Source organism: Kogia breviceps, chromosome 4 (assembly GCF_026419965.1).
Source record: "Kogia breviceps isolate mKogBre1 chromosome 4, mKogBre1 haplotype 1, whole genome shotgun sequence".
NCBI lineage: Eukaryota > Metazoa > Chordata > Mammalia > Artiodactyla > Physeteridae > Kogia > Kogia breviceps.
This window is the reverse complement of record NC_081313.1, coordinates 123,691,708-123,705,195: the sequence shown is the minus strand read 5'-3', so window position 1 is coordinate 123,705,195 and position 13,488 is coordinate 123,691,708. Positions and strand designations below refer to the sequence as shown.

Below are 13,488 nucleotides of genomic sequence, written 5' to 3'. Positions count from 1 at the left end.
AAAGTTCATAGACAGAAACAGAGGGGAACGTAAGTGTGTAAATCTCTCCAGAGGCAGAGAGACTGGTGAGTGCACAGACCATTTAAAGGCATGAAGTTTGAATTAAAACATAAAATACTCTGCAGACCAAACAGAACTCCTCACAGACTGTGTGTGCAGTGCGGACCCTCCGGGGAAGTCTTGGCTAAATGAGCAAGTCTTGCTCTGTATCTCAAGAGCAACAGGTAGAACGTTCTCTCCCCGGCTGCCTCCTGAAAGATTTACTATTATGACCTCTCAGAATCAAGGAAAAACTTAGGTTAAAAGTGTTTTCCTGGGCTTCCCTGGTGGCGCAGTGGTTGGGAGTCTGCCTGCCGATGCAGGGGACGCGGGTTCGTGCCCTGGTCCGGGAGGATCCCACATGCCGCGGAGCAACTAAGCCCGTGAGCCATGGCCGCTAGGCCTGCGCGTCCGGAGCCTGTGCTCTGCAACGGGAGAGGCCACAACAGTGAGAGGCCCGCATACCGCAAAAAAAAAAAAAAAAAAAAAAAAAAAAAAAAAAGTGTTTTCCTGAGAAGGCATTAAACCTGATCACTCAAATACCTTTTCTTGTATCTCTAAAGGGTTGGCCTAAGGGTCAGAAAACTAAGATCTCACCACCTGGATTCATGTGCTGGGTTGCCTTAAAATCCTCCAATATTCTCATCTGTCCAAAAGGAAATAGTGCTGCCTAGTATTAGGGAATAAGGCTGGAATGGATATCGTAGTCAGAGAAATCCAGAAGAAATATATTGTTATTACCTTAGCATATTGATTCCTTTTCATACTGTTCATGGTTTAATTACAACCCAGAGCTGTGCAGGAGAAAAGCAGACAAGGCAATTCCTTTTGAGGAATTGGAAACACATTCTGGATTTACATTGGAATACTTTCTTCTTACAAAGGCTTTGAGACATAATACGAACTGAATAATTGGGTTGTTCTTTATCCAGCTTGGATAAAGGGAGGTTGAAGTCCACTCTTTCCGAATGAAAGCCAATTAGTGCATAGCCCAAACATAGAAGTTGGAATCTGCTTTATATATTTAAAACATGTTTTATAATTCCATGAATTTGGAGTTAATAGGGGAAAGAGTGAATTTGAGTTGTGAATAACTATAAAAAAGATTTTAATGTAGTATTATTTTCGTATTCATAAAGTAGCATTAAGAAACATCTTACAATAGACTAATAAACAGAAGTACTCACTATTCCCCCATATAATGCTTGAGGTTCCCTACCTTCAAACTATTGCTCTAATTATTACTTCCTATCAGAATGTTCTTACCACTCACATCTCTACAGATTCAAATTCTCCCTGTCCTTCAAATCCTATCTCAAATGCCGTCACCTCCAGGAAGTCTTCTTGGAATCTGACCCCATGTCCCAGTTAGGTGTGAGAGTTTCCTACTGTGCACTTACTTGTCTCTTACTGTCTTATGGACCTTCTGTAATTTTTAATATATTGATATTTATATTTTTCATTTATTTCTTTATTTCTTACCTCCCTACTCACCTTTACACGTTGTGTCTTATCCATCCCCCCACTCCCACAGCCCTTGGCTTTGTGTCTTAGAAATAGTAAACCTTCAGTGCATATTGACTTTCTGGGGTCCTTGATGGGTAGGTGCATGGATTTGATTAGATTTCTCCCACATGTTATGCTAGTTATTAGCAAACCCTTCCTTTCAAATAGGTCAGAAGTAAACTTGACCAGCCCTGATCAAATGTTCACAAGTTCCAAATAAGTAGACACAGAAGTTTAGTCTCATTCTAGGTATTCTGTCTTACACTAGACTACATAGGAGAGAATGTCTAGATCACAGAGCCCAGGAAGCAGCACAGCATCTACACAGCATGGGAGTAGAAGTGAAAAGTCTGCACTAGAATCTTAGTTCCTCTACCTGCTAACACTTGGCAAGTTACTTAATATCTCTACGCAAATTTCCTCATGTATAAACAGATAAAATAATAACATATAGGGCTTCCCTGGTGGCGCAGTGGTTGAGAGTCCGCCTGCCGATGCAGGGGACACGGCTTCATGCCCCGGTCCAGGAGGATCCCACATGCCGCGGAGCTGCTGGGCCCGTGGGCCATGGCCGCTGAGCCTGCGCGTCCGGAGCCTGTGCTCCACAACGGGAGAGGCCACAGCAGTGAGAGACCCGCGTACAGCAAAAAAAAAAAAAAAAAAAATTATAATAAAGTAAATGTTATTATTATTATTATTTGTGGTACGCCACAGCAGTGAGAGACCCGCGTACAGCAAAAAAAAAAAAAATTATAGTAAAGTAAATGTTATTATTATTATTAGTGGTACGCGGGCCTCTCACTGTTGTGGCCTCTCCCGTTGTGGAGCACAGGCTCCGGACGCGCAGGCTCAGCGGCCATGGCCCACGGGCCCAGCAGCTCCGCGGCATGTGGGATCCTCCTGGACCGGGGCACGAACCCGTGTCCCCCGCATCGGCAGGCGGACTCTCAACCACTGCGCCACCAGGGAAGCCCTATAAGTTTTAAGAGGATTAAATGAGCTCTTCTAGGTATAGTGGTTAGCAGAGTGGCTGGACCTAGTAAGAACTCAGATTTGGTGGTGGTTGTAATTATGATTCTTATTATCATCTATTAAAATCAAATCATATTTCTATGGTTTAGAATCTATCATCTATCTGTCTATCTATCTATCTATTTATCTATCTATCGGCTACTTGCTCCAACATCTCAATAAATTAGGAAAAGTTATTTGTCTACTTTTTGTAGGTACTATGAGAGTTAGTATAAAAAATTTGGTGAGAAATGTGCTTGGCTTTATTATGCTTTTCATTCTATATTCTTTTCAATGAGAGCCAAAATATTCTGTTGTAAATGACTATTGTTTCTTTCTTTGCTGCATGTTAGCATCTGCTCTAAATTGAGCATCTCCTCCATCTTCAGAATCCTCTTTAGTCTTATCTGTGGCTGCCTACCTCTCACTTGCTTTAGTCACGTGCCAAGACAGCTGACTCAGCAACCGGTCCAGTCTGCCAAGCAGAAATGTGGATCAAGTCTCCACTGACTTCTCCACTAGGTCTGGGGGATGCCACAGTGATCAAGACGGTGCACCCTTTGCCCCCACTGAACTTATAGTAATGCAGTGAATCAAACGCTAAACAATTTATTACTTTATTTTTTTTTTGGTGCACATGTTGTATTTTTATTTATTTTTAAATGATTTTAGTTGATTTTATTACTTTAAAATAATCAAATATTTCAGTCATTAAGTTGGAAGAGAAAATTTCTCTGAAGGTAAATTGTAGGCTGCAGAGAGTGGAGGAGAGGATCAAAACCCTTTCTTGTCCAGCACCTTGTCTTTCAGTCCTCAGCTGAAACGTCACCTCCTCAGAGAAGCCTTCTATGACCATCCAAGTAAAGCAGCCACTCTACCACATCCGCTATTCTATTTTCTTCAGTCTACTATTTTTAAAATTAAGGTATAATTGACATAGGTTCAGGTGTGCATTATGATGATACTATATTTGTAAATATTGTGAAATGATCACCTAAATAAGTCTAGTTATCTGTCACCATATATCATTATAATATTTTTTTCTTATGATGAGAACTTTTAAGATCTACTCTCTTAATTACTTTCAAATATACAATACAGTATTATTAACTATAGTCACCATACTTTACATTACATCTTCATGACTTGTTTATTTTATAACTGGTCGTTTGTGCTTTTGACCACTTTCACCCATTTTGCCTGCCTCCCACACCCTGCCTCTGAATATCACCAATCTGTTCTCTGTATCTGTGACCTTGGGGTGGGTTTTTTTGCTGGTTTGTTTTAGATTACACATATAAGTGAGATCATATTGTATTTATCTTTTTCTGTCTGATTTAGTTCACTTAGCATAATGCCATCAAGTTCCACTCATGTAGTCACAAATGACAAGATTTCCTTCTTTTTATGGATGAATAATATTCCATTGTATATATGTGTGTGTGTGTGTATACATACACACACACACACATACACACACACAAAACATATCTTCTTTATCCATTCATCCATTGGTGAACACTTAGGTTGTTTCCATATCTTGGCTATGGTAAATAATGCCGCAGTGAACATGGGGGTGCATATGTCTTCTTGAGTTAGTGGTTTCATTTTCTTTGGATAAGTACCTAGAAGTGGAATTGCTGGATCACTATTCTTCTTTTCACCATCTGAAATAACCTTGTTGATATAATATTTACTTGTTTATTGTCTATCTCTTTCTAAAATGTAAACTCAGTGAGCTAAACCTTAATATATTATTTACTGCTATATTGCCAACATCTAGAAGCATGCCTAGAATTTAAAAGCTTCTAAAAATATTATCTTGTATCAATGGATGAATGAACTAACAAAAAGAGTTCCTCTTCCTTGCAGATCAGAAAGTACCAAATTGAGTTTCACAAACTGACTGGAGAGTGTGGGGACATTGATGGCAATTATGTCAGAATTCCCCTTGTTCAGTTCAACTCAATTCAGTCCAGCACATATTTATTGAATTCCTATTATGTGTCAGGCAGTGAGCCTCACACTTAGGATTCAGCAGAGAAAAGTCAAAGTCCTACCCTCCTCCCACTTAGAGCCTGGCAAGGGAGATAGACACTTTATAGCAGTGATCAAAGTAATTGAATAGCATTTACTTTGTGCCATGTCGAATTCTAATCACTTTCATAAGTTACCTTATTTAATCCTCATCACAGCCCTGTATGTTAGGAGCGATAATTATAACTGAAGGAGAGGGCAGGCATTTTATGTGTCTTGTTTACTATTGACTCCTTAGCACCCTGGCATACATAGATGCTCAACAAATTTGATCAGTAATAAATGAGGGTTTTAAAAGGGGAGGATGGTATTTGAGAGTCTGTAGCAGATGGATTTGACCCTGTCTGAGGCATTAAGAAACCTCTCTCTGATGATGTGACATTCTATTTAACATTTGAAGAATGAATAGGAATTTGCTGTTTTGACCTGAGAGTAAAAACCTGGGCAGTCTCAGCCTGACCCATCTTAAATAATCTAATTTTTCCCCCCTGGAATTTAGTTTACTTCTTAGCAAAATGAAACATTGTGATGTTATTTCCCCAAAGAAGGTTGTAAAAACGTGTTAAAACAGCATGATCAGGGTAACTTTCCCATAAGAGTTGGGCTTCAGTGAGAGAAGGCAACATAAATGGGACCAATGGGAATGGGCTGCTGGGAGGCCCCAAGGCAAGGGCTCCGGCTGGGACTTTGCAGGACAAAAGTGATTGCTTCTGATCTCCCAAGAGGTCAGTCTAAAGAAAGCTTGGAACAGCCTGGTCCATAGTGCAGCACTCAACAACCTCCCAATTAATTACCTTTTTTTTTTTTTTTTTTTTTTTGCCATTTGATGTTGGAACCTGGCATGTGGAAGTCATCTGGGGTGTTTCTTGTCTCTGGGCCAGACTCCAGGCCCTTCTCGCATGGCACCTAAAATGGGTCACCTTTATCTTTCCCTCCTCCTAGGCTTCTCATTTCCCTTTCTCTTTCTGCTCTTGGGCCCTCCCTCCAGGCACCTCTGCCACTGCCTTGGAGCCTCCCCTCTCCTGAGAAAGATTCCATCCTCTCCTGGTAGCCCTGCTCTTATCTGTGATGACATTAGGCATATCAGAGTCTAGTTCCACTTATGGAGTAAATGACTGCTAACTCTTTATTTGCTAGGCCTTCAGTAAGATAATTGCCTTTTAATAGGAACTTTTTATAATTAATACCTAATGCAAAAGCATGGATCCTTTTTTTTTAAACTGGGCAAATACCATTTTATTATTATTGCTCTTACTGGATTGCAGACCACACACTTGGACAAAACCTCAGAGATGGAGGCCAATCTGTCCTTTACCAGTGGACCAGACACTTAGAATGTAAAGGCGAATGTAGCAGGTTGACCAAAACTGCCTGACACCGGGTGATCTTGGATGGCCTTGGGTGACCCTGGGTGGCCCTAGGTGATCTGGGGTGACTCTAGGTTACCCTGGGTGGCACTGGGTGATCCTGAGTGATTCCGGAATGACCCTGAGTAAAAGCATGGATCTTTAACATTGCCCTTTTGGGACTCTATAATCCCAAAGAATCTTTTCAGAACCTCTTCCTGCTGTCACCCCTTTAATGCTATATTATAATAGTTTATTAGTCCTTGTAATAATGTACTGCATTAGAGCAGGGATGGTATCTTATATTCCATATCCCCGTCACTCAGTCTAATGCCTGATATAACTTAAGGTAGCAGCCAATTGATGGACAAAAGTGGTGAGACAAATGATTTACAAGAAGGGTGTTTTAAAAACTTTGTTACCCTGACCCTTCAAGCCAAAGCATGAAATGAAATACCTTACTCCAGAGGTTCTCAAACTTTAAAGAATCATGTGGATTGTTAAGTACTCAAGATTCCTTGTCTGTCCCCAGAGAGTCTGAATCAATAGGCTTCAGGGCTGTGAAATCTGCATTCTTTACAAGCTCATCAAGTGACTCTGGTATAAAAACACTAGATTTCCTCAGGGGGCTGTTTGTCTTTGGATAAATTATTATATCCTCTCAGCCAGTTTTGTCTTCTGTAAAATGGGATTGTTCAGAATCAAAGAGGGAAAAAAAGATGTGAAAGCACGTTTAACAGTTCAAACAGTGCAGAACAAACCACCTGCATGGGAATCACCTGTCCAAGGAGATTTCCAATTTGTCCTTCCTGTCCCTTGCCCATTCTGCAGATGGGTAGATAGGGTCCATAGGCCTGGCACTAAATCAGGCATTTTAATGGCACTGTGTTTAACCTTTCATATAAGCCATCCTATTTTGCCCTCATGATATCATGTAAGATTCTATTATTATCCTTATTACATCTGTAATGAGGCTTAGAGATGTTGAGTCAGTTGCCCAAGATCACACAGTAAGCCAATATCGAAGGTAGGCTTCAACGCTAGCTGTCTAATGGCAGCACCACCCTCTTAACCACACCCGCTCTTTCACTACTCTGAGGTTGGTAATGTGGCCATAGAAGCTCAGAGAAGGCTAACGACAACAGTAAGAACAGCATTGGCAGTGACAGTTTACCAAGTGTCTGCAATGTACCAGGTGCATTGTATGCTTATTATCTTCCTTCATTCAAGAATACAAGAGGAGGGCTTCCCTGGTGGCGTGGTGGTTGAGAATCCGCCTGCCAATGCCGGGGACACGGGCTCGTGCCCCGGTCTGGGAAGATCCCACATGCCGCAGAGCGGATGGGCCCATGAGCCATGGCCACTGAGCCTGTGCATCCGGAGCCTGTGCTCTGGAACGGGAGAGGCCACAATAGTGAGAGGCCTAGGTACCACCAAAAAAAAAAAAAAAAAAGAATACAAGAGGAAAACCTTGTTCCCGTTTTATAGATGCAGAAACTAAGTCTCACAGGTGTTAAAGTAGTGTTTATATCTACCCAACCAATGAGTGAATGCACTGGGATTCACACTCTGTCAACTTGACCCCAAAGCCCACACTCCTTCCATTTTGACTCATTACTGATCAGGGATTAGAAGTTCTGTATCTCTCAGGAAGATGCCTCTGGGTTTGCTCTTCTGTTGTGATTTTGAGATTTTTCACACAACCAATCCAGACCTTTTAGGCATTGTTTAAACAGCAACTTACTTGGGATGGCCCAACCTTGCCAGGTCTCTGGGTCTAAGGAAGTGAAGGGTTGTATGACTATTAAAGGGCTAAAATGTCCTGTCCCCACCAGTAGTTTGTCATCATGTTGAAATGATCCAAAAATCAGGGACAGAGCATGTTGGTGGAAGAGTAGATTTACATCCTGGCCTGCACTGACATTATAATTACTTATGGCTCTAAGTCTTTGCTCTTGTGGGCAGACCAACACATTTCTCCAATGCTAAGTTAAGTAGTTTTGTAAAGAGGAGAGCCCATAAAGGCTCAAAAATTATTCTATCAGATTTCAAGGCAAACTTTTATATTAAATCTTATTTTAAAAAATTTCACTCAGGGGAATACTGGTTTTCCTTTGAGGACCTTTTAAATAATTTCCTTGTGCCTCTGAATGCAGCACAAAAACATTCATCTATTTCTCTTTATCATACTCACTAGTGTCTTTGACAGAACTTATAAATCCCCAACTGGTGCCTTGTGCTTACCTTCCAGTGGTAAGGTTTCTGAAGTTATTACTATTTCCTGGGTCATAACCAAACCAATTCCCCAATCCAAATCATTTATATTTGGCAATTGGTCCTTTCCTTTAATATTCTCATTCTCTCTCTCTCTCTATCTCTCTCTCCCCCTCCCCCTCTCCCTCTCCCCTCCCCCTCTCCCCTCCCCCTCTTCCTCTCCCCTCCCCCTCTTCCTCTCCCCTCCCCTCTCCCTCTCCCTCTCCCTCCCCTCCCCCTGTCCCTCCCCTCCCCCCCTCCCTCTTCCTCTTCCGCTCTCCCCTGCGCTGTCATTTGCAATCTCAGTGAGAGTTTTGGTAAAGTTGTATAATCTTTGCATCAACTTACTCGTTACATATTGTCATATGCCATCAGGGTGCACGGCTTGGTGAAGGGCCAGTTCACTTGGGTTTAGCCTCTATTCTTGTGCTGTGGCTTTAAATTTGTCCAGCAAATAACTGAGAACCAAGTTATTGCCTCGGTGTGAGTGCTGGCAGGAAAAAACAGCCGTAGTGGAGCACAAGATCTGTCTGTGTTAGCCCTCTGTCACCGACTACTCAACCCAGCTTTTGGCTTCACCTAAGTGATAAATGGTCCTATTGTTTGGGTTTCATATTAAAAAAATAGAACTCAATCTAGATTAAGCAAGGACAGAGACCCATTTCATTGCACTGTACTTTAATATTCCTGAGACCCATGGCATTACGGGTGGCTCCTTTTAACAGCCATCTCTCTCCAGGGCGGAACACTATGCTGTCTTTGTTTCATCTGATCTTTCAGCTAAATAAGAGATGGTCACTTATCCTCACGACTCCCATATCCTGCTGGATTTCTATTGCTAAAAGAAACTGACCACACGGGAAAAGGGAGAGGTTTCAGGCAGGGCATTTCAGCGTGTGTTTACAGGCAAGACTGACTTACTCAGCAAATCCTGCTCGGAGGAGCTGCAGCCAATGAAGAGGCTATATCCCGGCTTGCTTGGGGGCTTCTGAGTTTGAGCTGCAGGCAGAAATGTAAGGCAGTGCTTCCTGGCGCTGATGGCAAAATGGGACCCATCTCCAGTTATTCCTTGGGCTCCCCAGCTTTGCAGCACTGGGAGCGAGCCTCCGTAAACATGTGGGTGATGTAGCCAGCTTTAAAGGCCGAGAGAATCCTTATGGATTCAGGAGACTGGTTTTTTATTTAGATTTTTTTTCTTTTTCCTTTTTTTTGGAAGATGAAATGCTTCTCTCGTTACCTGCCTTACATCTTCAGACCTCCGAATACCATCCTCTCTTCCAGCTGCCACACAGAAGGTACAGACCAGAGAGGGAGAGCATCTGGGTGGGTGGGAAAAAGTGGGCTGGTGTCTGACTTCCCACAGGCTCTGCTGATACTGCCTTCTGTAGCTACTAGATGACTGTCGTGCCCGGCAAAAGCTTGTATCTAACAGTCTTAGATCTGCTTCTAAAATCAGTCTGTCTTCTCCAAGGAAAGTATTTTCTGAAGAGCAGGATAATATTGCAAAGGTGATCTCAGAACTGATGCAACTGAGTAGAAAATAATTTAGAAATATTTTGCCAATTTCCCTTGTTCTCCTTCACATGCAAACAAGTAACTGGAACTAATGTTAAAGGGGAAAAAAATTGCTATAGATGCTGCCACATACATTTATCCAAGCTCTCCGTTTTGTCACTGTCCTTTTAATAACTTGGTGTATGCCCAAGAAAGCAATTAGCAAAATAGAGTGAGCTTATTACTGTATGACTGGGGAGCGTTGGTTGTTGGATTGATTTGCTCGGTCTGTACTTGGCGTGCAGGACAGGAAGATCGCAGCTGAATTTCAGTGCTTGCTGGAAATGTGGTTTGTGGGGTCCTAAGTTGATACCTTAAGGCGAGGGTGAGCTGAGTCTTGTACGAACAGTTCCCCAGTTCCTGGTCCTTTAAGGCACCTCCTCTGCTGCCCTGTAACCTAGCATGATATGCACACATGAGGGGGGAGTTTCTGTGTGCACGTGTGTGTGCCTTGTAAACATTCTGGCAATTCCCTTTCAACCAAGCACAGCAGGTTTCAATGTTCCTAGAGTGACTAGCTGGACGTGCATCTTCTATGTGTGATTTGCCTGTTTCTTCTGACCTGACACATCCTTGGAAAAGAGCAATTTCAAGAAAAGCCACTAGCTGGCTGTTTTTCAGCCTTAGGGGTTGTCCTACAAGCGGTCCTCGATGGAAGAGGGCTAAGGATGGTGAGGAACGGCAACTCTGCCTCAGGTCCAGACACACTCCTCTGGAACTGAGCTGGTGAACAGCCTGTTCTGAAAACCCACCCTCATTTCTCATCCTCACAGGAGGAGCCTGGGACGGGGGGCTGTGTATATAAAATGAGAGAAGCATGTATTATACCACAAGGTGCTTTTTAATCAGTACCCCCCCAAAAAAGGGAGTAGAAGTTTAGAATCACCCTTGAAATGAAACTGAGGGTGGTATTTTCCATAGACATTGATATTTCACAGATTTTTTAAAAATTGGACATTTTCTTTAAAATTTTATTAGTGGCTAAAGGAGATGGCCCATTGTAAAATCTTTCTTCCCTCATAGACAGAAACTTAGCCAGTCCCTACATGTGTTGGGGAGAAATAAGGAGTAACATGGATAGAAATCTCCAGAGGAACTTTCCAAATACAAAGACTTAAACTCATATAGGAAGCTGCCTCAGTCGTTTCTGATTGGTCCCCTGTCCTCTCCTCCCAGCTAAAACTTTGAGAACCCAAACACTTGGTCTATTCAGTTGCTGTTTTGTATATGAATCAAAGTAAAGATCCTACCCAATACAGACAAAACACCACCAACACAAGAACTTTCTTGAACTGTGTTTTTAATCAAATTTAACTGATTTATTCCATCAAAATGGAAACCCCATTTTATTCATGTCAAAGCAAACAATCTCTGAATCACCGACTATCATCAGATTTAGGGGTGGGAGTGGGGAGACTTGTCTCTGAATTTGTTATAAACCTATTGAAGACAATGGTCAAGGAAAATAGCATCTGGCAAACATTAAAATCAGGGATGAGGCATAGGGGCACAGTAGAAAAGGCAGGGGTTAAATACCAAGCGGCCAGGGCCAAGTCCCTTAATTGCTCTATGCCCAATTTCATCTCTAAAATAGAAATAGAAAGACCTACTCCCAGGACGTTAAGAATTAAATGCGATAATTAAAGTCCTTCATAAAGCTGGCTACATGAAAGACGCCATCATGTTTGAGTCCCACACACCATGCGCTTTCTTAGATATTCAAGTCTGTTGTTTACTATGCTGCCTTAAGCAACAAAGTGGTTTCCTCAAGCACGTTGTTAGCGATCATGTCACTCTGTAGTCTATTCTGGAAAAGTTATGGCTGGGAACTTCATATTTTATTTAATTGAAAAAGTCAAGAATGGGTAACTTGTGTCTGTCCCTGTGAAAATCAAATAAATCCAAATGACCCAAATCCTCCCCTTAAGAATAATTATAGAACAATTCTAAGAGCTTTAGCAATTCCTGGGCTGCTTCGGGGATGGAACCGTCCTACTGAGAAGACTAGCATTGTCCTCTCAGCTTTGCCTTGACTTTATTTTCTCAACACAGGAAGATCCTGGGCTTCGAATCCTATCTCTCCCATATGCCAACTGGGTGATGTTGGGTAGTTCCTTTACCTCTCTGAGCCTAAGTGTCCTCACTTGTAAAACATGCAAAGAAATACATTCAGAATGCCATACACAGGGTGGCGGTGATGATGATGATGGTGATAACCAGACTGCACTTGTATTGTATTTACGACATCTAAGGCATTATCTAAGTGCATTATATACAGCAACACATTGTACATAGGGTAAATCAACAATATGTAGTCAACAAGTATTAACTCCTTTTCTACTCCCTCTCTCATTCTCAGCCCCCACGCCTGTTTCTTCATCTATCACATAGAGTTGGTCCACCATGTGGCAGCCAAAATACTTGTTTGAAATACAATACCACCCCAGCCCCTCAAACACAGACATACTTGCATTTAAACTGTCAGTGGCTTCCCATGGCCTACCAGGCCCTGCATATTCTGACCCCTGCCTGACTCTCCTGAGTGACCCCAAACACTCCTTCTTGCCGGGTCTCAAGCCACAGGCCTCCTTGGGTTCCTCGATACTCTCCCTCTGCCTACAGATTTTGAGGATGCATCTCTCTGCCCTCTGTCCCATTCTTTGTTAATTCTAGGCTTCAACTCTCAGTTGAAGCTGAGAAGCCATCCTCGACCCTCAGCTGATCATAGCTCTTAAAGAACTGGGTATCTTTCCTTCAGAGCACCTATCCTAGTTTGCCATTATGAAGAGACTGATATAACTGTTTAGTTAGTATCTGTCTCCCTACTGGACTGAGAGCTTCACGAAAGCAAGACTCGTAGGTAATTTTGCTCTCTGTTTTACCCCCATCACTAGAACAATACCAAGTATATAATAGGCACTCGGGAAATTTTTATTGAATAAGAAGATGACAAATACCAAGGTTTTTGTATAAGCAAATCTTCAAAACATATGGAAAACATTCTGCAAAGCATTAACTCTTGTGTGAATGCTAGTTGTTATAAATATTGTGGGTTGGGGAGCTTTTGGTGACCATAATTGAGAGGGATCTGCTTTTATTACCATGCTCTACTTTAACCTGGAATAAGAAGACACAACCAGAAAAAAAGGACAGCTAAATAATGCTGATGGACAAACAGAAGAAATAGGGTTTTGAGAAGACAATGACTGTGTTCCCTTCTCTGTGGAGCTCATTAAGTACATACATAACTCCATCCCCCTGACGGAAAGGATTCATCCAGCAAAATAGCTTCAGGACTAGAGGAACAAAATTCCAATCACAGTCAAAAAGAAACCATTCCAGACAGGACAGAGGGGATGGGGAGACCCATAGGCATGAGAGACCAGTGAGGTATGAGGAACCTTGCCTGATGTTCTCTGATGGACCTAATTTGGCACCTGACATGGGAGGGCCTTTACTGGGGTTATCTTACAAATTAGTAGAGGCACTTTCTTTTCCTAAAGGGTAATGTGCTTTGTCACATGCCATATCCTATCCCTGAGTTGTCTGGTCATGGTTCCATGCTGCAAACCCTGTTCATCCTTTAAAACTCAGTTTCAGTCAAGTCTTTCTAGAAAGACTTCCTCAACAACTCCAAAGATGGAGCTGTTATTATGAGTCAGGTAAACCACAGTAACAGTGAGAAGAAGAAACGAGAGAGAGGCAGTAGTAGTACCACAAAGCCTATGGATCACTGGCTATG

At 42.2% G+C, this 13,488-nt stretch overlaps 1 protein-coding gene and 1 long non-coding RNA gene across 6 annotated transcripts in view; one reads left to right on the top strand and one right to left on the bottom strand.

Moving 5' to 3' along the window:
* Positions 1 to 9,611, bottom strand: part of LOC136794058 (uncharacterized) — a 33,915-nt gene extending 24,304 nt beyond the window's left edge. Inside the window, exon 1 of one of the 4 annotated variants that reach the window (XR_010840275.1) lies at positions 9,114 to 9,611. This is a non-coding gene — a long non-coding RNA (uncharacterized lncRNA). The remainder of the gene's footprint in view (positions 1 to 9,113) is intronic. The other 3 variants (XR_010840274.1, XR_010840272.1, XR_010840273.1) reach the window with 3 other exon arrangements.
* PPP2R2B (protein phosphatase 2 regulatory subunit Bbeta) overlaps positions 8,908 to 13,488 on the top strand; it is a 438,713-nt gene continuing 434,132 nt past the window's right edge. Inside the window, exon 1 of one of the 2 annotated variants that reach the window (XM_059063014.2) lies at positions 8,908 to 9,487. In XM_059063014.2, coding sequence (XP_058918997.1) covers positions 9,414 to 9,487 — 74 coding nt within the window. In that variant the 5' untranslated portion in view covers positions 8,908 to 9,413. The remainder of the gene's footprint in view (positions 9,488 to 13,488) is intronic. The other variant, XM_067031872.1, reaches the window with a different exon arrangement.